This window comes from Antrostomus carolinensis, unplaced genomic scaffold, assembly GCF_000700745.2.
Source record: "Antrostomus carolinensis isolate BGI_N321 unplaced genomic scaffold, ASM70074v2 scaffold16666, whole genome shotgun sequence".
Lineage (NCBI taxonomy): Eukaryota > Metazoa > Chordata > Aves > Caprimulgiformes > Caprimulgidae > Antrostomus > Antrostomus carolinensis.
Window position 1 is genome coordinate 1442 of NW_010319936.1, and position 25403 is coordinate 26844.

The following is a 25403-nucleotide window of genomic DNA, read 5'->3' on the forward strand; positions in this document are numbered from 1 at the left end:
TGATATTAGGCAAAGGGTGCATTTCAAGGAAGAACTTTCAGAGGGGTTTGTACCTATTTCATTCCCTTTCATGCCTTTAGGAAGTTTTCTTAAAATACTTTACCAGTATTTCTTTTAAAATTCAAGTTAGAAATCCCCAAGTTAATGCTAAGGCAATAAAATCACAACAGTATTAAAATCAGACTCTTCTTCCTAGAAATGTTTCTGTCTACATAAATTAGTGTAAGAACCAGTCTCTCTGTATCAGTTTAAATTCTTTATTTTCATAAACTGTTCAAGACAGTGTTTTCCAAGCAGTGTGCATCAACAGGTTGTTGATGTGAAAACACCACGTTTCTTTCTAGTATACTTATTATACCAAAAGCATACCATAAAGTCACATTGCAGCAAATTGGCACAATGAGTTTTGCAACAGAACTAAACTTGCTTAAAAAAAGTGATTAAGTATACTCGTACATTAACATTTTAACAGCTATAAAAACGCTGCTTCCAACTCCTACAAAACACAGTGAAAAGACATCCCAACAGGGGTTGAAAAACTATGCACAAACAGAGGTCAGTATCCTAGGAAGAGAGTAGGTTTTATACAAATAAAGCAATTGGGCAGTTAAAAGTATTTACACTTTTCCCTGCTATTAGCTAGACAAACATACAGTAGTCAGGTAAAAATATACTACAACTCTAAGTCCTGTAACATGTAAGCATTTGTCTTCTAACTGCAATTTTTATCTTTTGAAATGTGTTATTACCTGTTAATACTGGACAAAACTATTGGCAAAAGTGTTTAAATACTTTTAAACCAAGATTAAAAGGGCTTTTATTCAACAAAATTTAACTTCAAAATACTATGCTTATAAAATTATTTAAAACTTTCAGCAGTCTATAGATTTCAAATGCAAAACTTAACAATCCTCTTCAATTTGTATTTAAAAAAAAGACTCCAGTGGTGTCATTTGCTTTCAAAGGCAGAATCTTTTGCTGGCTTTTCAAGCTCTCTCTCTTCACCAGATGTCCTAGAAACAAAATAAAGCCACATTAACGACCATGTAAAACTGCAGAAAGCAAAACTTATACCAGATGCATCTGTAGCATAGAGTACATGATACTGATGCATGTTCAGCAGCAGATGCAGTCTGGAGAACAGAAGCAGGCAGTGAAGCCAGTTGTCTGTCTGCTCCCTTACAGTGACCACCCCTAAACATGAAGCTAAGCTGGTAGTTAGTGACTGACATCACATTTGTGTACGTGACCAGCTGAGAATGGCAGTCGCTCGCCAGTCGGCCTGTGCTCTTTTCAGGCAGCCCTTCTTAGTCTGCTGACAAATATACGCCAGCCCAGGTGGAAAAGCACTGTGGCTTAACATACCTTACCTTTTCTTAGTCACCAGGAGCAACTCATTATGTGTCCCAAACACAAAAGTAACCTCAGGAAGCAGTATGTATTTTTACCAAATAATAAGAAGAAAGATGTTCTTAAGTGCCAGTCACTTCAGAACTATAAAGTTACATGACTTCTGTCTTCCAAAATTTCTGAAGTACACCTTCAGAAAGGTATGGACATGTCTTACCTCTATCAAAGGGAGTAAAGGTCATAACTGAATAGACAGCTCTGCGATTTGAGAAGTTTACAAATTATTTACTTAAGAGTCAACAGTGAGAACTGCAGGGGTGTTTTGAATATCAATGATTTGTTCATCTTTATTTTGCTTACTAGTTTCTCCCTTCTAAGGAACTCAATATTGCAAATAAAAATGTATGGGGAAAAAAAATGAACAAAAGGAAGTTTGTATGACGGAGAGAGAAACCAGTCTGTAGTTTGCCTGAATTTAGAATGGGTGTGTGGATGCATTTCTCAACATTCAAGGTATCTGCAAGAGGTGTTACAAAACCTGGCTTATAGCTGTTAGCCAACAATGAGCAACTGCTCCCAAGCAGCCATACAAGTTTTTTTTTGTAAAGTGGGTTTGTTTCTTTCTTTAGGTAAGTAAAAGAAAGTGTTGCAGTGCAGAGGTCAAGGCCATAGCAAACACCACACACACTTAAAGATATAAATGTTTATTAGCAGAACGTGACACCCCCACTAGCTCATGCATGGAAGATATCTTTCAAAAGTTTTACATACACAATCACAATTACTGAAGTATTAAAAATATACATTTGTCTTGCCTCAAGGTTGCTTTTTTTGCTACACTTTTCATATTCAACAGCCTTTTCCAGGCATGTTGCATAACTATCTGAAGTATCTGCATCACTTTTTTTTTTAACCAGTATTTGTGATTAAAAGAATTAAGAAAGTGTAACCTGACTGAGATTGTCTCTTTGTCTTCATCAGGTTCTGTAGGAACAAGGAGAGGAACAGGCCATTAAAAAATTCTACCTTTGAGAACCAGTTTAGTAGTTGTTTATTTTTAAATACTTTGCCAAGTATATTCTATTATTACTGACTGATTTCAAGTAACTCAGGCGTTGTACTTTGTTCGTGCACATTTAAGCGGTGTGCTAGGCTGTGCAACCTGTGCTAGGAACCTACACTTGTGCCTTCGCTTCCCGTAACGTGCTGCTTGTTCAGACCAAACGAGTATTTGGTGTCACTGGTTGAAAACTCCCAAATGTCCCTTCTGACAGCTGTCCCTTCTGATCCTCAGAAGCCAGTAGTTCTGGCTTCTGAGGATCAATCTCAGCAAATATCAAATTCATTTGCATCTTAAGGGGTTTTTCTGGTTGGTTCTGTTTAAGTTTACCTTATTGTAAACAACAGTCTGTATTCCACTCATTTGTAGTTTTAACTTGGTAGACAGCCAAAAAAGTGCCAGACAACTGCAGTTTCTCCTGGCCTGCAAGATGACTATGATGAAAGGAAAGCTTGCTTCAATACACACTGCTGGACAAAAAGAATCCCTGAGCACAAGGTGCAGAAGCACTCAGAGAAGAAAAAGTGGTACCCTCAAGAAAACAATCTCAAGGAAATTCTAGGCCTTTTCCTCATTGTTTACTAAACTCTATTAAGTATATGTAGTACTCTTTACAAGAGATTCACTGTTTGTTCTTGTTTACAAAACAGCATTTTTTAGTGAGGCTAAGGTTTAAATACTTACCTCCTGACAAATTCAAGCATTCCTGTGGCTTCTTGTTTAGAAAAGGTAAATGCATCAACCTCTATAAAGTCTTCAGAGTTCTGAAATTTCACAGGCTTAAGCTACAGCCTGCAGTTTTACCTGCATTTGGACAATTTTATAGCTGCTCTATAGAATTGCTACTTGAAGCGGCTTGGCTATTGATTAGAATACATAATTTCTCCAAAAGCGAGATAAATACTATTAGTTTGCAAGACTTGGTTGTGAGCTTCCTTGGCTCTCAAATTAATAGCATCAAGTAATCTAAACCATAGGAAAAAGCTCATGCTTTGCCCTGTCGCACCACATCCTGATTTTCTCCTCACAGGTCATCCTGTAATTATTTTCTCTAAGTCTCCACCATAGCAGTGAGTGAAGTAACTTTTAAAATGTTCATTCAAAACTTTAACCAAAGATTTGCATGCTGTTGTTATTCTCTAAAGCTGAGAGAGACCTCTGTGAAGAAAACAGTACCACAACATGGTTAAGTAACTTCAATCTACTGCTGTTCTATGTCACATCATTTTGCTAGAGCAGATGCGATCCTTAGCTCAGTAAGGTTATTGACTCACTTTTTCTTACTGCCAACTTCATGCCTATCTTTCTTTTCCTCAGTGTTCTCTCCATTGTGTTGTGACTGGTTGGTGTCTTGAGCTTCAGACGCCCCATTCAGAACCTTTGAACCTTTAAAATGAAAGGGCAGGGAAAGAAAACAATACTAGAGGCAGCAAAACCGTGTTATAAAAAGCCCCAGGTAATTTCTTTACCTTCATCATCTCAAACTCTGTAAAATCTTTTCCCCTCCTTTTGATACCCAGCAACTGAAACAATATAAAAAGTAGTAACAGATACGGCTTCAAATTCTGAAAATTCCAGGCATGAGACTCATCCCATAATTTTAATAATGGGAAATGAACGGTATATATTTAATGTAATTTTGAGTTCTTCTTGTGCTTGCTGGGGTACAGATAACAGGACTAATGCTTATTCATATTCTGAGCAGTGAGAGGATATACTCCAGCAGTAAATTCTGTTTACCACTCTAACCTGGTCAGAAAATTTTTGGGGATTTCCCATACTTCAACTGGAGAAGTTATTAGTCCTATCAATTCTCATTTACTCTCAACTCTAACAAGTATGTATATAATCAAAATATGACAAACAATATATACAAATAGAGTAAGAGTGTTGAGTTATAGCATGCAATTGTCAAGCAGGAAAACAAAGCACTATGCAGAAGCTGTATTAAATGAAGTCAACGCAGGAATACTTAATGCATTTTTTTTGTGAGATTAAATTTCTGTGATGAATACATGTTTTTCTCTAGTATTACAAGCTAGTGGATTTTAAGTGAATTGTTAAGGAATGTCACTTTAAGTCAGAATGGACAGTCCATTTTATTTGAAGTTACAGGTTTACTAAAAACCCCCTCTATTAAAACTACTGTGCTACAGCGAGAAAAAAAAACACCCAACAAACCACAAGACATTAGTCATCTGAATACTTACAGACTAACAGATGCTAAAAAGCGGACAAGATAATTTTAAGATGACATTCTAGTAGTTGAGCTATTTAGACTTGCTCAGAATCAGTTCTGAACTTGAATGCCATGAGAGGAATTCAATTAAACTAGAAATGCTATAATGCCTTGTTACAAACTGCTGTTAATTGTTGTGATTTGTAAAGGCAGTAAGAGTTCAGCAGTTCAGTTTTTAAAAGGGCAGAAGTACAAACATAAGGAACCAGAACTTCTCTTTGTAACAAATGAAGAAAAATCAAATTCCATGAAATATCTCCCTACTTTGGTAAAGCTTCTTACCATTCTCCATTTGACTGGGCAACAATATGGTATTTCGGTGTGTTCTGCTGAAGTCCAGCATTAGCCTTATTCAGAGTAGGTTCATTAGTCAGACTGGGTGTAAGAAGTCTTCCAGTTTAGATTCTTTCTTAAAGGATTAGCTGTGCTGATCACTGGGTTGGGGAAAGATCTGTGTGGAACCTCTACTACATCATACATACTTCTCTCACCATTAAATGGTTGGATTTTATCATCATCCTTGCTTTCTTAGCAGTTACAAGTACTGTGGCATTTCAACTACAGTTATTCTGAATCCTTGGTATCCTCAATCACCTCAGTTACAGTATCTTGTTTATTTCAGATCCAGGTGGTCTAACTTTCAAACAGTTTTCTGAATCAGTTTTGCTCCCAGGATTCAAGTTGAAAGTAAATATAATTTCCCTCCAGTGCTTATGGAGATCAAGGATCTAAATAATTTTAATAGATGGGTAGAACTCCTGCATCTTCAAGGATTTAAATTCTTCTGCAACACTGCTTGCTAGTGTCTGTCTCATTCTGTTCCTCTATTTAAAAATACAAGTATCTATTTTACTACATTTCTTTCATTTTTTTTTTTAATTAATTGACTTAAATTATTGTAGAGCATGCTTACTATGGAAAGCTTTCAAGATCATGCTTGTACTTGTACAAGCGCTCATGATTAATCTGAAATAGTACTGCTGAGAGCACTAAGGCCTCTTCTCCCCTAAATTATTATTATTTCTTTACTGTTAGACTGACCTACTTAAGTTGCATTAAAAGCTGCTGCTACACATAGTAGCATGCGTGATATAGGAAGAGGCTAGTGAAGGAAATTAAGCAGTTAAAGCACAGGTGGAAGACTAAGGCTACCCAAAAGGCTACTTGAGGAACTGAAGGTAGTATGTTATGTTATTGTACTTCATGACTTTTTTTTTTTTTTTTTTTAATTCCACCAGGTAATACAGTTAGAAAATTTACAGAGACATAAAAAAATGGTAAACTCAGTTCTTGCAAAAGCCCTTCCCTTCAGGCAATAAAGGTAAAATAGCCATGGAAAACATTACACCCTTGAAATTTTAACTTAGTTATAGCAGTACTGTCCTTGACTATTTCAGATACGTAAACATTTTAATAGATAGGCAGAATTCTTACATCAAGGATTTTTTTTAAGCTGTCTCAGAAACTGATGCAGACTAGGTCTTTTATATGACAAGAAACTAAAACCACAGTGACTTACCTGTTTGGTCCTTTTCCATTTTTTTGTTTGCTCCTTTCTTCCACTGTTCTTTGGTTTTGTTGGCTTCTTCGTGCTGCTTCTGCTCAGCAAGTGATTTATTTAGTACTTGGGAAAGCACAGAATCTCCTTCCCCAACCAGAAACATGGTCTTGAACTTGTTATATAGCATAGTAGATTTCTCCATGATAACTTGACTAACTTTGAATTTCCGTATCTGAAATCAAAGTAATAAAACAATAAGCTCCACTTGGGTACTTAAATACCTATATAATTCCATCAGATGCTAGCTGAAATTCTTAATTTAACCTGAAATGAAATTCATGGACTTTTACACTCTCTGAAGTATCACAGAACAGTCCAGGCTAGTAAGGACCTCAAAAGCTCATCTGGTTCAACCCTTCATGGGAAAGAGAACCTGGATGAGACGACTGAGCGCCCTGTCCAATCGCATCTTGAAAATCTCCAGTGATGGGGATACCACCATGTCCCTGGGGAGGATGTTCCAGTGAACAATTGTTCTGATTGTAAAAAAAAATTATTTTTTATATCAAGATGAAACCTCTCCTGGTGCAACATGTACACCCATTGCCCCTCGTTTTCTCCATGTGGCTCTCCCTGTGAAGGGACAGCCTCCATCCTCTTAGTAGCTGCCCTTTAAGTGCTGGAATACTGTGATGAGGCCCCTCTGTGGGAAGAAAAGACCTAACCCCTTCCATACAAGGCAGGTTCTCCAGCCCTTTGCTCATCTTCATGCCTCTCCCTCTGGACCCTCTCCAGTCTGTCCGCATTGTTCTTCAACTGTGGGGACCAGAACTGGACACAGTACTCCAGCAGTAAATAACGCTGATTGCAATTTAAGAAAACATACAGGTTAATTTGATTAACATTGCAGATCTCACCTTCTTCAGAGTCAGAATCATCTCTGTATGTTTCTGAGCTTGTTGCATTGTGATTTGAAGAGATGCAAGCTCATCAAGAGCCTCAATACACCTGTTCACATCCTGCATATAAACAAGAAATTAGTTTGAAGACTTAACTTACATGTTAATAATCCTTAATTAGCCACACTAAATTAATTTCCATGCTCAGTGATACTTTCCTGTAATATCCTTAATTTTGACTGCCTTTAACTTTAGAACAATTTATACAGTCAAACTTGCAAACAAAAATTACTGATCAGTTGTCTTTCAGATACTTCCATAACAAAAGGCAGATACTATTTGAATAACTTACAATTTAAAGAAATAATTTTATACTTTTCAAAATACAAACTCAACCTTTATGCTGCTTTCACAATTCTTGTCCTTCTAGGCTTGAAGCTGTTCTCTATACATCTTTTTTTCCAAGTGACTTGCCACTGAGAAAGTAGCAAAGCATCTTAATTGGACTGCAGTTAATATACAGAACTGTATCTTTGTAGATTTTTTCAGTTAGAAGTCTGATGGATGACACACTATGCAGGACACCCAGAAGTCATGCAAGCTTCTGATCCATTTCTAAGAATCACTGTACTAGTCTTCTTCCTGTAATACTTCTCCATTTCCTTATCTTCAGCTGCTCTTATTTTACTTGCTACTTAAAACTTACAAGATCTGTCACCAGCACAAGCCATAATAATATTCAGCATCTTGTATAAAGTTGTAGGTCCTGTTCTCAAGGAAAATTAAAAAAACCCACACAAACATATCACGACTATGCTCAGCAGAATTCTTAGTATTGCATGTACTTGATAAATACAATTATGATAAACTAAGTGTCCTTGCTGCAGCTCTACAACCAATGTTCTTCCCAGTAGTGTAAGATATTTACTCCATTAAAACTCTGAATCAGAGGTTTAGTGGAGTTTTGGGGGGTTTCCACTTTTGTTTTTTAGTTTATTATTCTGGGGGAATTTACTGTCTAGCTCAGGACAGAGTGATTTACTGAAGCCAAGCCATCCCCTTGTGAAGTAAAAGCTTTCTCAGTTTTACTTAAAGTGAACTGCTTTTTTGACACAAAACCATTGGCATAGACTTAAATAACATAATTTAAGAATAGGCCACACTGGAAATGAATGTTTCCTATTTAACACTGTCATGGTTTAGCCTTGGCCAGCAGCCAGATGCTCACCCAGCCACTCACCTCTCCATCCTCAACAGGGCAGGGTGAGAAAATAGGATGAGAAAGCTCATGGGTTGAGATAAAGACAGGAATATTGCTTGCCAGTTACTGTTGTGAGCCGAACAGACTCCTTAGGTAAAATTAATTTATTACTAATTAAAGTAGATTTGGGTCATGAGAAACAAAGACAAATATTAAATCAACATTCTTCCTTCTCCCCTCTCCCATGCTCCCCGTCACTCCAGACTCCCCTCCCCACCCCACCCCCAAGCCATGCAGGGGGGCAGACAGTCAGTGCATCACTCAGCAAGTTCTTCCCTCTCACCTTCCCCTCTGCTCCAGCACTGGCTCTCCACAGGCTGCAGGGTGAACATCTGCCCCTTTGTGGTCTCTTCCACAGGCTGCAGGTTGCTCCCTGCTCGAGCAACATGGAGCACCCCGTCCCTTCTCCAACCCTGGTGTTCCCTCTGCTGAAAAAAAACTTTCCGCCCCTCCTCCTCCTCTCTCTGCCAGTGTGTTTTGCTCTTTCTTAAATAAGTTTTCACAGAGGCACCACCATCTTGGCTGAGGGGCTCAGCTAGGCCCTGTGGCAGGTCCGCTGGAGCTGGCTGGAACTGATTGTGTCCAACACTGGGCAGCGCCCTGCCCCCACTACCAGAACCTTGTCTCTGACACCCAACACAACGCTGAGCTCCGGAGCTGGCACAGCCTGCGGCTTCTCATGCTGCTGTACTTCACCGACACTCGTGTCTTCTCATCGTACAGATGGCCCTCGCAAAATGAGGATACTAAACCAAAGGCTGAATCCCTTTCAGCACCATCCATGGCATGGTACCATGAAAAGTCCACGTAATCAGTAAGGGAAGGTCCGCAAACTGATGTCACTCTCGCACCTCTCACTGGCCAGTTAATAGTCACAGTGAGAAATTTATTGTCTTCAGCAGTACACAGAGGCAGAGATGGAATCAAGCCTTTTATTTGCTTTTTCAGTTGTCTAAATGGAAATGGACTTTTGAAGATTTGCATCCCCTTCAAGTGAGACTAGTAAAATATTTTTGTTCTGGTCTCATGATTTGAGATTTCACTTAAGAGAAAAAAAAAAAAAAAAATAAAAGAGAAAAAAAAAAAAAAACAAACCACAAAAGCACAAATAACCAGGAATTCAAAAAACCTGGTAGTATTGTTTGAAAGCACCAAAGGCATAGACGTTAAAATAGGCTTAAAGAAGATACAGCTCTGGTCCTTCCCTAATTGTTTTCACTGCACCACCTTAAGGGTGGATTCCTAAGTGTAAAAACTTAGATGAATGAATCTGAGTGTTTGACAACCCACACTGTAAAAAAAAAAAAAAAAAACAAACCCAAGCCTCCCAAAAAACCTTTTTCTTACGTTTCAGAAGGAATTCCTGTATTGGCATCAGTGTTCACTACCTCTTGTCCCTGAGAAAAGTCTGGTTCTGTCATCTTTCCACATTCCATTCAGGTATTCACAGATATGAAGAAGATCTCCCTCTCAGTCTTCTCTTCTCCAGGCTGAACACTCCCAGCTCTCTCAGCCTCTCCTTCTGTGACAGATGCTCCAAGCCCTTAATTCATCTTCATGGCCCTTTATGGGGCTCCCTACAGTACTTCCATGTCTCTACTGTACTGGGGTGCTTAAAATGGGATCCAGTATCTCACCAGTGCTGAGCAGCGGGCAGCCATCACCTCCTTCTATGTTTTGGAACTTTCTTTCTAATGCAGCCCAGAATGTTGCTGGCCATGTTTGTCACAAAAACACATTGCTGTCTCATGGTAAGCTTGGTCTCCACCAACACCCCCAGGTCATTTTCTGACAAGCCACTCAGTCCGCAGCCTGTCCTGGTGCACAGGGATATTCCTCCCCATGTGCAAAACCTGAACCTCCACTGAACTTCAGCCAGTTTTCAGTCCACTGTGCTATCCACTTATTTAGTCCAGATTTCATCAGTTTGTCTGAGGTTCTTATGAGAAGCAGCGTCAAAAGCTTTTTTAAACTTAATATAAGCAACGTCCACTGCTCTCCCTCATCCATCAAGCCAGTCATCTCACAGAAGGATGTCAGTTTGGTCAAACATGATTTCCAGTTCATGAACCCATGCTTCCACAGACCTTACGATCCTTCACATTACTGGAAACAATTTCCAGGAGGATTTGTTCCATCATCTCCCAACTGGCTGGCCTGCAGTTTCCCAGATGCTCCTTCTGGAAGATGAGGGTGACATTTGCTTTCCTGCAGTCCTTGGGAACCTCCCCCTAATCACCAAGACTTTTCAAAAATAAAACGAGTGGATGCACAATGACATCACCCAGCTCAGCACTCTTTGGTTTATTCTGCATCAGGACTCACTTTGTTTAAAAGTTCCCTTATTTCATCCTTGTCCACTGAGCATCAAGTCTTTCCCCTTCTGGGTTTTCCACTTGTCTCAGGAACCTAGGACTCCTGAAAGGAACTGTATGAGCAACGTGAGGTCAGGAAGGCACTGAGTACCATGGCCTTCTCCTTGTCCTTTTTCTTTAGATCTCCCACCCCATTCAGCAGCAGAGCAGCATTTTTCCAGTCTTCCTTTACTGATGAGGTACCTGAAGAAGCTTTGTTGTCCTTCATTTCTCTCCCCAGAGAAATGAAAACCCAGATGGGTTTTTGCTTTCCTGAGCACACCCCTCCATGCTTGCATTGTGTCTGCATATTCCTCCCAGGTCACCTGTGCCTGCTTCCACTTCCTGTATGCTTCCTGGTTTTGTGTCCATAGTAGTTAGAACATAGTAGTTAAATGAACTATGTTCATCCAGGCAGCCCTCCTGCCACGTCTGATTATTTTCCTGCTTGTCAAGAGGAATCAATCTTGAGAAGGAGGTAATCTCTACAAGTGATTCAGATCTCCTGGTCCCTTCTCTCCAGCATGGTCTCTCAAGAGATTCTTCCAAGCAGATCCCTGTAGAGGTCAAAGTCTGCTCTCCTGAGTCCAGGGCTGTGATCCTATTTGCCCTACTCCCTCCTCCCAGGATCCTGAACTGCACCATCTCAGTCACACTCCAGAAGCTTCCTGGATTGCTGTATAATCCCCATGTTGTCCCTTCAGCAGACAGCAGGATGGTTCATGCCTTCGGTGAGGACCAGAGCCTTTGAACTGGAGGGGTCTCCCAATTGCTTTAAGATTACTTCATTCTCTACTTCTGCGTGATCAGGTGATCCGCAGTAGACATCCTCAGGATGTCACCCATACTGGTCTACTTTGCATGTCTCCCCTGACGATATAATTGGTGCCTAACATGCAAAACCAGCTGCAGCTACTAGTCTTAAGGTCACACAAGCCTCAACCATCAGGCAGTGACACTCCAAATGAGTGGGTCAGCAGATGTGGGCCTCCATCCCTTGCATCAGGGAGTCTGCCACTACTACACTCATGTGCTTCTGCTTGGCTCAGTCTGAGCTGGCAAAGATGCTCTGTTTGACAGAATTCTGTCTGAATGTTTCTGGTAAATAACCCAATGTGAAATATTTTCAAATAAAACCAATTTTACTTGCTGACATTTATATTTTCAAGTCCACAGTAACCTCATTTAAGCAGCAGTTATCTTTTAAACAAAAAATTCTGTTCATGCTCAGAATATTAATTAAAAACAAGCACACATGCCAAGTACTTCCTACTGGATTTATGCACATAAATCAGTTAAAAAAATACTTACAAGATTATCAATTTTCAGGGAGTTCTTAATTTCTGCATGTATCCTTTGAAGCCTAGAATCCATTGATGTTTCTGAAGATTAAAAACAGTATGCATGAATATTTGATAATCACATCAGGTTTGTTTTTGCTGTAACTTTTCTACAAATCTGAACTTCATACAGAATGCAGAAAAATATGAGCAGGCACTCCACATCAGATAATGATGCGGGAGTACAAATAAATACACCACATGGCTTACTACCAGAAATAGAAATACAAAGCTTTTTAAAACTGGACACTATTAGCAACCTATATAGTTTTCTCCTTAGCAGTTACAAACTGGAAGTAATTTTCCATTTCAATATACAGCTGTCACTCTCTACTTGTGGGCCAGGTTAAAAGGAAGCTTCAAGTAAGTACTAAGAGTTACAAAGCTGGAAAGCCTCTAGTGACAGAATACCCAGATATTGATGGTTTTGTTTTCAGTAAATTGGACGTGATTCAAGTTACAGTCCAAATCCATCCAAATGAAATGTTCCCACTACATGTGCTCCCGCAAGATGAATGAACACGCCCGTCTCTAATTCACATACTGAATGCCTTTTTGGATTTTTTCATACACAAGGGGTAGGTATTCTGAAGAATACTGCAAGCAAACAGTTTCCTTTTTTAGTCCAATCCATCTTGGATGCATTTGGCTAATTTTTTTTTTGCCCTGGCAGCACTGGATTGGTTGGAGTCCATGCCAGTGGATCTGTACTATACTACAAATTATAGCCAGTGGTTTGGATTGCCCTGAAATATAGGAATACTAAAAAAGGAATGACTTATCCCTATGAAGGTCAGTTTGCAAGTGTGGGTTAGTAGACAAGACTACAGTAATCTGAACCTAAGCTTATTGTAGGAAGAACAAGCCTCTTGCTTAGCAAGCATCCTGCTTAGTAAGAAGTAGTATCTAAATACTTTCAAGAGGTCCTTCAGATTATTGTGTTACAAGAAGATAGAAAGGAAAAAAATGAAGAGACAAAGCAAAGTGATTCAGCTCAAAGAATAACAGCTTTTGTTTCTTGCTCACAAACAGAAGGGATCATTGAGGTTTAAAAGCTCAAATGACCGTAAAATGAGAATAGCAAAGACCTGTTCTAGTGCACTGAAGAAAGAAAGAACACAGAACAAGAAGAACACACTGTTTCACAGACCTGAAGGAAGCAGTCATGGATCAAACATCTCAGACTGAGACCCCACAGCCACCCTTAGCAGTATATTTTCTTATTCAGGAAAATAATTCTGTTCAAAATTTTAGATGATCAAAAATACTGTTCAGCTTTTTTAAACTAACCTCTCTTCTTCTCCATCTTCTTAATTTCTGTTTTCTTGCCTTCTTCTTTACTCTGCCTATCAAAAATGTTAAAGTGTTTTTACAATTTTGTAAAGTGTGTTTTTCAGTCTTTCTTTTCCAATTTTTAGAGGAGATGCAATGTTTTGAGGTATTACCTTAGTAAAACATTAGCATGCAAAAACTACAAAGAGCCAAACCTTGTTTTTCAAAGACTAAAATAAATAAACAAAATTAGTTAGCTGAGATACTGCTGATAAATCCTACATACTGACAGATGGTTTTCCCAAGAAGCAGCAAATTAAAGGATTTTAAAAACAAGTCACCTTTCCAAAGCGTACTTTATTTTGTTTGCATGTACAAATTGGCAAAATGGCACTGTATGGAACTAACTTACAGAGAAAGAAAATATTATTATTACGGTGACAAAAAGAGTAAAACCACTTAATTACCAGAGGGAATTATGGAGAGATCAATTAGTCATAATCAGTTCCTATATGACTTATTTTCCCATATAATTAATTATAACAGTGTAAGTATCCTACAACTGACCATAAATGTATCAGTGATAATTTAAATATTATTGAAGCAAACAGTAACAAAGGAAAAACATTTATTACAAGTTCACTGAAATCTCCTTGCTCTTTCTCTAATTGTATCACTAAAAATAAAAAGCTGGGACTCAAGAAAAACAAAACAAAACCTGTCTCCATCTCAGTTACAGGATCAAGACAGGCAGAAGTCTTTCAAACAAGCTTTTGAACTCTGTTCAGGGAAGATGATGAACCCCTGTTTAGCAATTCCTCAGTTTTGTCCTGCTGAAAGGCTCATTTTAGAATTTGCATATTTCAGCACATCACGACAAAATATTCTGCAACTCATTTTCCTCCTGTCATAGTAATATGCATCCACAAAGTACTCAGAGCTGCTATCATCTTTCACGTTCCTTTCATACTCTATCCAGTTACATAATAACAGTTTTCAAGTACTTAAGACTTCAATTGGCAGCACAAGCTCATGTCATTTAAATGGTACATGTAAACTTTGTATACGTATTGAACAGTGTACAAAGTACTGTTATTAAACTTAAACATTAATGAAGTAGCCACGAAGACCAGAAAATGGAAACTATGCTAATGAGAAAAATAACCAAAAAAGGCATCAGCCTGTGTTCAGTATATTAGTAGAGGAACCTGAAGACAGACAGCACAAAAATAAGTCTTTTCACTTTTTATCAATATTGAATTTTTTGGTATTAGTCATCAGCTATGACTAAAGTCATTATGTAGTCATTAACTACTACTCGTTTATCTTACTGAAACAAAGCTCTAACTACCCTCCAATGCATGAAATATGACAGCTATTTAAAAGGAGAGGAGATTTGATTATTACAACCCAATCAATACATGACAGTTTGATTGCAGAAATCAATCAGCATATGTCAGATTTAAACAGTGATGTATTAAGAGCTGCAAAGATGCTAAGGACAATTTAGTATCTCTGGAGTTGGAAATGCTTAGGTTTGCTACAGGCAAGTAGAGTAATTACGTGAGGTTTCCAGAGAAGGAGTGACAGGAAGAAGAGGAGAAGAAAGGGCTATAGGATAAAAAACCCCAAACAAACTATTTTCTTGTTAATGAATGTGAAAAAGGTAGAATTTTGTTGTTACAGGTGAAGGGGACCATTATCCTCTTCCTTTTTCTCTGAATTTTTACCTTGTCCTCCCTTTCTTCCGCCCTCCTACCAACTGTGGGGATGGGAACATCATGCTCCCGTGGTGATGGCTTCTTCACCCCTTTGCAGAATAGCTCTTGAGAGTCAGATTTCTTCTTAGTTTGTGTCCCCCCCCATTCCCCCCCCCGCCCCAGTTTCTGGCAGGATCTTCTCATGCTTGTTTCATTTGTGACAATTTATCTTCTGAATGCAGACTGCTCTTGGTATCACTCAACTGGCTTTGCAGTGCTAGAGTAGAGCAATTCTTAATTTTTTCCTTGTTCTGTCTGACAGTATGTGCTCCAGCTGCCAGACAGAGAAGGAAATGTTTTTCAGGTAACCCTATGCATGCTACAACCTGATCAAAACCCCATAAGCATGGATTAACAGGTCCTACCAGTTCTCGATCTAATGGATCCAAATTGTAAAGAAAAATACATGGCTGACCTGAACAGTTTTTCATGCCGATCCCTTTTCACATGGATATTCTTAGGTTACTTCTAAACAGAACCCACCAGCTGTCTTCTGCTAGAAATGCTAAGTCACTGAAAGACTGACATAATTTATTTTCTAGGTTCAATTCTTCCCATCCTCCCACAACAGAATATACTGGTTTAGAGGAGCTTTTTACTCTCCACTTAAAAAGAAGTTAAAATAGACAAAAGAAAAGAGTGGGGGGAGAGAACAATAGAACACAGTGCAAACTAGTCTAGAATTTTTTCAGATATGTCTCCTCCTGTTAGTTTAAAAGTACTCCTACAACTTGCAGATATATGTTACAACATACTCACGATTCAGTTTCTGCCTGTTCCTCTTGCTTACGCTTTCTTTCTGCTGCTTCTCTCTCATTTTGGCCTCTTACAATGTTTCTTCTATGACCTGCCTGAAAGCTTCTTCCTCCTTTTTTCTTCTGTTTTTATTTGGGATTTTAGGATTGGAAAAAGAGAAAAGCAAGATTATTAAATCATTGTTTCTGCAAACAGGTAAGCCTACCTACACTAAATATCTTTGAAACAATTCTGCTCCACAGAACAAACTAACAAGAACTGGCTTTCCCTGCAGCCACATACAAGACCTCCACACGCTGATAAGTTCGGAATTTCTTTAGTCCTTTCTCCCTTTTTCCTTTTCTCATAGAAGGCAAATGTCTTAAGCACCAGAAAAATGAAGACATTCTAAATGTCCTTTGTTAAAAAGAGAAGTGTCTTAGAAAGATGTTTTTCTATACAAAATACCAAAAAATTCCTGAAATAATTATTTGACAAATTAAGTTCTGCAGCTTTTATTCTATCTCTCTATATTAGCCAGCCACAGAGCTCCAACCTTTCCTAAGATCTAGCATTCACTTCTATCAAGGTCTCCAGTGGTTCTACCTTCCTCTATCAAAATTATATTAGGAAAGCAAAATTATACCTTGTCACCTTCTTGTTCTTCTCCGTCATCTTCAGAATCAGAAGCTGATGCAGAACCTAATTTTGCAGCATTCTTCCTTTTCAGTTCAGCCTCTTTCTTTCCTTCCTTTTTGTCAAATTCCTTCTTTGATTTCTCCTCTTCCTTCTGACTTTCCTCATCTTTTTTCCCTTGCTTTTTGGGCTTTTCTTCTGGTCCTTTTTTCTTTGCCTTCTCTTCCTCATTAACACTAAAACATGAACAGTATTTAGACATAATCTCTGTTATCTACAGTGAGTTTAAAACATTACATTCTTCAAACTCAGGAACTTTTTTTTTTTTTTTACCACAGAATATTTAAAATTACTACATTAATTCACTCTCAGTTCATTTAATGACTCTTCAAAAATACATACAGTTGTATAAGCAATGTTGCACAGATTTTACAAGTTAGCAAGGTTAAGATCTCCTGTCTCTTGTTCCACAAATGTACTACCTTGAGTTACTATGTATTAATTACCTGAGCTGTAAATAATGACATTAAAGCAAACAGTAACTCATGCTGAATACTGAAAAGTCAAAAACCTGCCAGGAACTCAGGACTAATTATGAAGTCTTAACATAAAGAACAACATGGTTTACAATGAAGAAACTTTGTATTAAGAAACAAAAAAGAACAACTCACGGGTCACTCTCTGAAAGACAAGGTGGTTTCACCAACTTGGGTCTCCCTCTTGGTTTTGGAACCTTTACTTCAGAAGCTGGTATTGATACAGAAATAACAAGTTAGTCCACAATCACCACCTGCAACTTGTCTATGAAGAAATATTCTTACTCAACGGACAGAAGCTACACTGAAATCAAAATATACACCCTAACTTGGTTATTCTACAAAATCCAAGTGTAACCTGAGTACCAAACTTTATTTTTTCAAGGAGATCTTGATTAACAGGCTGGTAGGTTTTCTAGCTAATTAGTAAATTTAAAACTTTGGTGGTTTTTAGGCCACAGGCTCCAACTACCAGTTCCTGTGTTTTTTGCACAGTCTGTGCAGTTCAGATTTGTTTCACATCTTGCATAACTAATATGAACGAGTCTCAAATTAGAGAATGAAAAAGTCTGAAATTGGACAATGGAAAGAAATCACTTAGCATCCACATTTACAGAGTCTGCCATTACTTTTAGATGCATCATGAGGCTTCCATCACTTTTCCTGATAACAAACCACTGTCAAGAAGTTCTACCACCACACTACAGTACAGAGCAAAACTTTGCATTCCCTCAGATTCACCGCACTGTTAGGAATAAGACAAACAGTCTATCTGCCTTCTTGGCAGATATCCTTCAAATGACTGAGCGATACCAGTGAACATGTGGTCTGGAAACCCAATACTTAAGTGTTTAAACTTCTGTTGGTGTTAGGACAGAGCACCGTTAAACAAGAGATGCATGCATCACATCAACACCAGAAAAGGCTGCATAGTACATCTTATAAAAACAGTATTTTATACAGGAGGTGAAAGCATCTCTTATAGATCCCCTCCTGCTCTGACAGCCAGTAGTTAGTAAAAAAAAAAAAAAAACCCCAAAAAATTGTAGATATAAAAACACATACAAATATTTAAAATGTACATTTAGTACTTGTAATGAAATGGGGAGGGGGAGAATAGAAAAGGAGCTGAAGTAATACTTAATTTCCTCACAGCTTCCAAGGCAAAAGTAATTAAGTCTAGTTAACTTTAGTTGCACTTTCTAAAAGTTATTTTTGTTTTGTCAGCAGATACAGATGAGTATCAATTATTTGTTTCCCAGATTAGATGCTCATATGATGTACTTAACTGCTGCAAGAACTGTTTTCTGATGCAGTAATTAATGATCAATTCAAGAGTATCTGCAAGCCTACCACAAAAATTCAGACAAATTATATCACCACTACTTTGAAAGAAACAAACACTGTAGAATTATCACCAAATTGTTCTAATTATACATTTTTTAAAAAGCAGTTATATCTCCTTTTCATTTGTCTATCAGCCTACACAGACTGCCTTAAACATCTTTTTAAACAAGTCTCTCCAGCTCTTTGTTTGTTTTTACTGGCCTCTTAGCTCCCCTGTGTCCTACCAGTTCTCTTCCTCATGTTTTACAGACATTCTAACACAATTAAAGCATTTTACAGACCTTTAATGAATATAAACCTTTATGGAGTAACAATGCACAAAGAGCTCTTATTGTACACCTATAGTTTAGCAGCATTCTATGAAGAAGACTTTTCTAAAGGTGATACTTGTAGTGAAAAATGATGAGTCTTATTTAGAGAACTGAGTATTAATATTAACAATTTAAATCCATTTACATACTAAATTCATCAGTTTTTGATGAGTTGTTTCCTCATTACAGTCTATTAGCAAAAACTGCCTTTATCAAGGGAAAATACTCTGCGGTACTTTAGGTGAAACAGACAGCTCCCTGACTAATTCTACTAAGATATTTCCATGGTGAAAAAAAAAAATCTTTCTTTTGAAGTTACCTGCTGGTCTTCCTCTTTTGGGGCTTACTTTTGGAGACACTGGCACAGGAGCTGCTGCTGCCACTGCTGCTGCCACTGCTGTTGCCATTGCTGCCGTTGTCACTGCTGCTACTTCCTCTGCTTCACCTTGTTTTTCAGCCTAATTTAAAGAATGAGTTTCACAAGTGAAAAAACACAGGGCACCAGTATCTCAATTACTTTCTCAAACAACAGTTTTAAACTTCTATAAATGCATTACTATGCTATTGTTTCCACACATGAAATAAAAAGTTTCCAAATTCAGTAACATTATATTTAAATAAATATCACTAATTTCGACCTCTCCCATCACTACCTGATATACTGATGTTTCATATAATTTCAACCAGCCCATTCATCTTCAGAACAATGTACTATCTTGGTATGAAAAAGGAAAATGATTATTTTAAAGTATTTTTAAGATCACCATACCATCATGCCAAGTCACATACCATCGCCAGTTTTAAGCAGGTAAGTTCATATTTTTCCCCCATACACAAATACTCTTTTAGATGCTAGCATCTCCCCTAGCTGCATCAAAATATGAAGCCAGTAGATGGAGCTGTTAAGAAAAACACCTGCTTCTAGCTCTACAGCCAGTTATTCACAATGAAAAATTGTATGTCAAGCTGCGCTAACTGGACATAATGACCTTAATCTGCATAGTCATTTTAGGGGTGTTGGGTTGTTAAGACATATAGAACTTATGACAAAAGAATATCTTGATGGAAGGATACATATCTCCCTGCAGAAACATTCCATATTCATACATACAGATAAAAAGAATTGAGAAAAATTCCAACTGGAGAAAATATTCACAGGATTTAGTGTTCTGGATGCAGGAGCATCAGCTAGCAGCAACACAAGAGTTATGGGTAAATACATATTTATCTTAATATTCTTTGTGGGTACCTATAATAAAATACAATTTTAAAGAACAGAGACAAACTTGAATCTGGAACAGACTAGAGGGACATCGCTCGTGAGATTAACTGTGCTTCCCATCAGCCTACAGAAAGATGATTTAAAAGACAGAACAGTACCCATTAGAATGCTTTACAATCCCAGGAACATAAAATACCATGTTTCTTAAGGCAAATAAGAAACACATTCAAAGTCACATAACTGCAGAGCCAGCTCTCTTTTCTGACCCACAAGCACACACCACATCCCTTGACACACTATGTTTTTCTGTTCAGCAACGGCCTGCAGTAAGGCAAACTGCTGGTTGAATCCTTTGCCACATGCAGCACGTGCCAACACAAGTCTGTCAGCTAAAGCTAGCAAATGTGACAGCGGAAATCTTCGGTCTGCAGTACCTCACGATGCCAAAAAGCCCCACCATCTCAAAAGAAACACAAAAACCACCACAACCATAGGATGCAAGTGCCTTCTGAAAAAGCAAAGTGTGAGGTTTTTTTTTTGTGTGTGTGCATGTCATCTGTGAGGCTTCTCTCCCATTTACAAGCTGCAATCACATGTATGCATACTTACACACATTCTTCCAACTTCTTGCTGTTTCAGACTAAAAGCCCTCTTTGAATTTTATTTTAGAGTTTTATAAAATTTACTTTTTAAAAAATAAAGTATTGCTTAATTTTTTTTTTTAAACATTCAAGTCATTTCTGTAAGAGCATCCACACATGTATGTATCTTTTTCACTAAGTAAATGATACTCAGCATGCTACCCACTTCTAACAAACATACTAAGGTCACAGTCACTTCACACTCATCCCATCCTGGCTGTCAGTACTAATGTTACAAGTTAAACGGTTTCAAATTAAAATTAAACTTTTCCCCACTTTAATCTAGTTTTTAGTTGGGTCAGTGCCTTGATCTGCCTCGCTGTGCGGCCACATGAGTGTTAGAGCTGGAGCATGATGAGCAAGCAGCTGGAACTGCCTCTTTCAAAGAACTCCCATTTTTCCCCAAGTTGAAGAGACCACACAATCACAACCTCATGAAAACGTTGAGTATCTTAGGTGTTAGTCTGGTATGACGAAGATGTTAAAACAAATTTTTCAGAGCTTCAAAACAGACTATCTTATTAGTGGTCTAGCAACAGTTTATATCTTAGTTTTTGTTACTTGCAATGGACTGTTTGGGAAAACATGGGAACTCCCTCCTCTAGATTAAGTTCAAACAGAATTAAGACTTGTAAAACAATCTGGGAAAACTTCTATCCCTACAAATCTTTCAGCCGTTTGAAAGGGGGGGAGAAGTGTGCCAAGCACTTCAATTTACACATAATATGTCATTAAAGAAAACAATATTCAATACCAACACATCCAAAAATTCCAGTAAGGTGAAGTAATTAAACATATTGTTACCTTTCTTTTTCTTCCTCTTCTAGCAACTTTAGGAATAGAAGCATCGCTTGCTTTCACCACATCCTGTGAAGATTGAAAATGGGCTAAGAGTCTTAACAAAACAAAGATGTATTTTAAATTATTCTAAGTTTTTTTCCACAACTGAAGCCTCTGGCACATAACTTATGAAAGAAGCCCGTAATATATATGAAGATTTCTGGCTTTAAAGTTACTAAAATTCTGATTATCTGGTAATCAGGATTTTTTCTGAAAAATAAGAAATAAAATAAGTACTAAATAATATTCTGTTTTAAATAAAGGTATGTAGTCATGTTTTAGTCTGTCTGAATTCTTTATCTAGTCCTTTAAAAAAGTACATTTGCAACACAGAGTAAGTGATAGAAACCACATTGTTCCACCTATTTTAATTGAACTTACAGACAAGCCAGACTAAAAGTTTCATCTAATGAAAACTTCAATTCCTGTTAGCTTCAATGAGAGGTATAAACATGAGTGAAGACACAGGAAGTTTTATATAATGATTATAAACAGCTCCTGAGACTGTCAGAGAAGTAATAACTAACTTCTTAGTAGTCAGTAACAGATTTACGTAAATCAACATAATATTAACATGTTCTTTGGTACACAGAAAAAACCTTTCACATACTTCTTTACTGTTTTTTTCAGAAGGTAAATCATCTTCCTTTGAAGTATCCATCTCCTTTTCTTCTGTTTCAGCTTCTGTAGGTAAGTTATTATCCCCTTTAGGGGATAACTGCAAAGGCAGTCAACACAGAGTGAAAGAAAAAAAAAGCATTAAAAAGTATTTCATAGTGAAAAGAGAACTCGCTAGTAACAGCCATCAGGCTGCTTCTTCACTTTAAATAAGTCTGTCAATACACTGCTTTCTTAGGCACGCACTAAAAGCCTAAGGCAGGACCACTTTCTCCAGTACACGATTACAGACGGTTGTCAGAACAGGTCAAAATACAGCAATGTGCTATGGTGGAACTTAAAATTCCACTTTGTGTTCATGATATCCTAATTACACCTTTTCACCACGCTGCCATTACATGAGTATTTCTAAATGTTCACGCCAACACTGAAAATCATTTGAATCACTCTTTATCTGTTACATACAGATGGATATCCCAGTCATGGACCACGTTTAGCAGAGAGCACCATTCTACTAAAGACTTAATGTAACAAACAGACCACAAACAAGTTGTTTTATGTGTGAGACAGTAATTAGTAATTAGGGTCTGTTGGTGCTTTAAGAGTTGAAGCTGCAGGCAGCTTCAGCCTTGAGAAATTAATTCCTGACCTTGAGCAAAGATAAAATAAAACAACAAAGCAGAATAAAAAGCAAGAATGTGTATGAGACAAGATAAGGGATAATTGTCTGCTGTAATTAGTAACCAGTCAGAAGTAAAATAATGGCTTGTGAACAGGTGGAATTATCCAATCATGTCAATTGTTTAGGCACCTGTGTGTGATAAGGGGTAACCAATCAAAAGTGAACGAGTGCTGCGTGCTTGGGGCGTGCTGCAGGAAGAAAGGAGATATAAGCAGTGCAAAGCTTCAGTAAAGTGCTGATGCCTGAACACATCTCGGTGTTGGTCATTTCACCCGCCGCAGGGGTCATCGAATCGGTACCTTTTTTCCTGTTTTGTTGGAGTTTTTTTAAACCTTAAAATACTAGTTTTCATTTTAAGTGAGCAGCTAAGATTTGAAAAATCAAGAGTTTGTAGTAATTTACTTGAAAATAATTAACACATCTTTGCAGCCTATGTACATGCATGTTTTTCAGATCTTCAGTTCATTCTCTCAACTTTAATGCTATTGCCTTGTCCCACTTGCAAGTACTTCTTGTGAAATCCCCTTTTAAAGTAGTTACAGTTGATAAAATTTCAACATTGAACAAAGCAACTCAAGCACAAGGCTATCATGCAACATTGCTAATTACTTGAAGACATGTAATATCATGGAGTCTTTCTACAGATAACAACTTTAAGAAAGAAGAATCACTGGTACACTGAAAGCACGGGAAACTAGAGTACAACAACTGGTTAAAATAATGTTATAGCTACATTAGTACTGAGAGAAAAGGAGTAAATTTGCTCCATATTTTGCCTTAAACTGATTAACTGATTGAGACTAATTACAGAATTCTACATAAAAGGACCTGTACAGGATCTTCCATTCCATCTTTCTGTTTAAATGACTCATGTCTTCCTGTTTCACTTTCACAGTGGCAGCTTAAAACAGCCTGAAAGCACTTCTTCAGGAGAAACACAAAGTTTAAGGCATCCCCACTAGCACATGCTGCGTGCTGCATAAATTCACAGTGAAGCAAACTGATGAACCAGTCCAGTTAAAAAAAATTTCCCCTTGCAGTAGCAAATGCTGAGGAACAAATGCTTTTATTAGCAGGGTGCATTGGCAAGAAAAAAGCCCTGGCTTACTAATACTACTGGGAAATTGCATATTGAAGAGTGCTCCTGAAGTATAGCTGGTAGAACCCAAATCACACTGACCTTCCAAATGTGGAAGCACTAACTAATCTAACAATCTAAACAGTAAGAAGTTGGGAGAAATAACCCATCAATAACTTCACAGTCTCCAACTCACCAAAACAACTCTCAACATTATCTACCAGTGCACTACTAGTACACTATTTTTTTTTCTATCAAAGGTCTTTTATCCTCTTGAAAAAACAAGCTATTACAGCTACTTCACACTGTTCCCACATAACGAACATCCACTATGTATTTCACGCATTGCAAATTCTTCAGTTGCAGCTGCGAATCAATACTAAACAGCAGCCAGCTATACCTACAGAAAAACTACATTAAATCTTGGCAAGTAATCAAAAGGAAAACAGTCAGAATTAAAGCAAGTCTATTCAAAATAGTTTAATGCAAGGGCACTGCTCACCCTGCAGAGCAGTAATTTCCAGAAATAAGTCAGAAATAAATGAGATACCATAAATGTATCAATCCCATCTGCATATTTTTTGTCATTTTAGGATTCTATTATCCTAAAAAAACCCCCTAAAACTGAGAAGACATGACACACAGCATCTCTTCCGTGCCAACTGAAAAATAACCCCACATGAACAAAACATCCAAGGACAGAGAAAGTTCTAAGCAGCATGCTACACTACTATAATTAAGCGTACAGTAAGCTAGGAAGGTTCACCTCTTACAGTACCTACTATCTACAGCACCAGTAAGATGAAACAAAGGTGAAACAGAGACAGAAATGCATCTTCTTAGTGCGAATACAATACTTAAAGAGAACACAATCATGTTTCAGAAGGATTCTAAAGTATGCACACATTTACAAAGCAAAGCTAAACACTGTCTACATCAACTACTGTACACTGATTACTCACAGATCAGACTCAGAGTCCAGCTGATACAGCTATGAAATCCTTTATATCCATTTATATCCTAATTAGTCCATTAGGAGTATGGCCTAATTTAAACTGATTCTTATAATCTGTTCAGGTAAGGACACTGAAAAACCCTTTCAACCCAGTCAGAACCTAATGCTCTGTTAAGCTTTGCAGTAAAAACCATCATAATTGAAAGAGACAGTCATACCTGTCTGTGATATTAAGAAGTCTTCAAGAACAGAAAGGGAAACTTAAAAGTAATCTTGGTGATCATTTACCCCTTCTCCTGCCTAGCAAATACTGTATCAATTTAGCTTAACTGTACTATGGTTTAGAAATATAGATTAGTAAAGAAATTAATTTTTAAAAACATGTACAGCACCTTAAAGGGAATACAGAGGGACAAAATCATTACTATGTACATCTGAAAACAAGCAAAGCCAAGGCAGTTAAAAGAGCAGAACACTGTTAAAGCATTTAAGTGAAAACTTGGCAATACAGTTCTGACTTAAAAACGTTGCAGGTAAAACAAAACACGAATTCAGTCACTTACTTTTGGAACAGAAGACTTTCTTCTTTTGGCTCCTGCTTTTTCTTCACTCCCCTCAGCAGGTTCCTGGTTGCTTTCTTGAACAGTTTCTTTGATAGGAGTGTTAATGGCTGGATGAGGCTTCAATATAAAAACATCAAAAATCACACAATCATAGAATGGTTTGAGTTGAAATGCACCTTAAAGACCATCTAGTTCCAACCCCC

At 37.7% G+C, this 25403-nt stretch overlaps 1 protein-coding gene across 1 annotated transcript; it reads right to left on the reverse strand.

The window, feature by feature from the left end:
• Nucleotides 1–242: 242 nt before the first annotated feature.
• On the reverse strand, nucleotides 243–25330 carry PSIP1 (PC4 and SRSF1 interacting protein 1). The gene is made up of 13 exons (XM_010169448.1): nucleotides 25201–25330; nucleotides 21915–22022; nucleotides 21269–21331; nucleotides 18921–19059; nucleotides 17079–17154; nucleotides 16418–16643; nucleotides 15796–15914; nucleotides 13295–13350; nucleotides 11976–12046; nucleotides 7068–7169; nucleotides 6169–6382; nucleotides 3685–3796; nucleotides 243–1013 (listed from the first exon to the last, which is right to left on the reverse strand). The coding sequence occupies exons 2-13, from the start codon at nucleotides 21963–21965 to the stop codon at nucleotides 950–952; spliced, it is 1293 nt and encodes a 430-aa protein (XP_010167750.1). The 5' UTR covers nucleotides 21966–22022; nucleotides 25201–25330; the 3' UTR covers nucleotides 243–949.
• Between the last annotated feature and the right edge of the window lie 73 nt (nucleotides 25331–25403).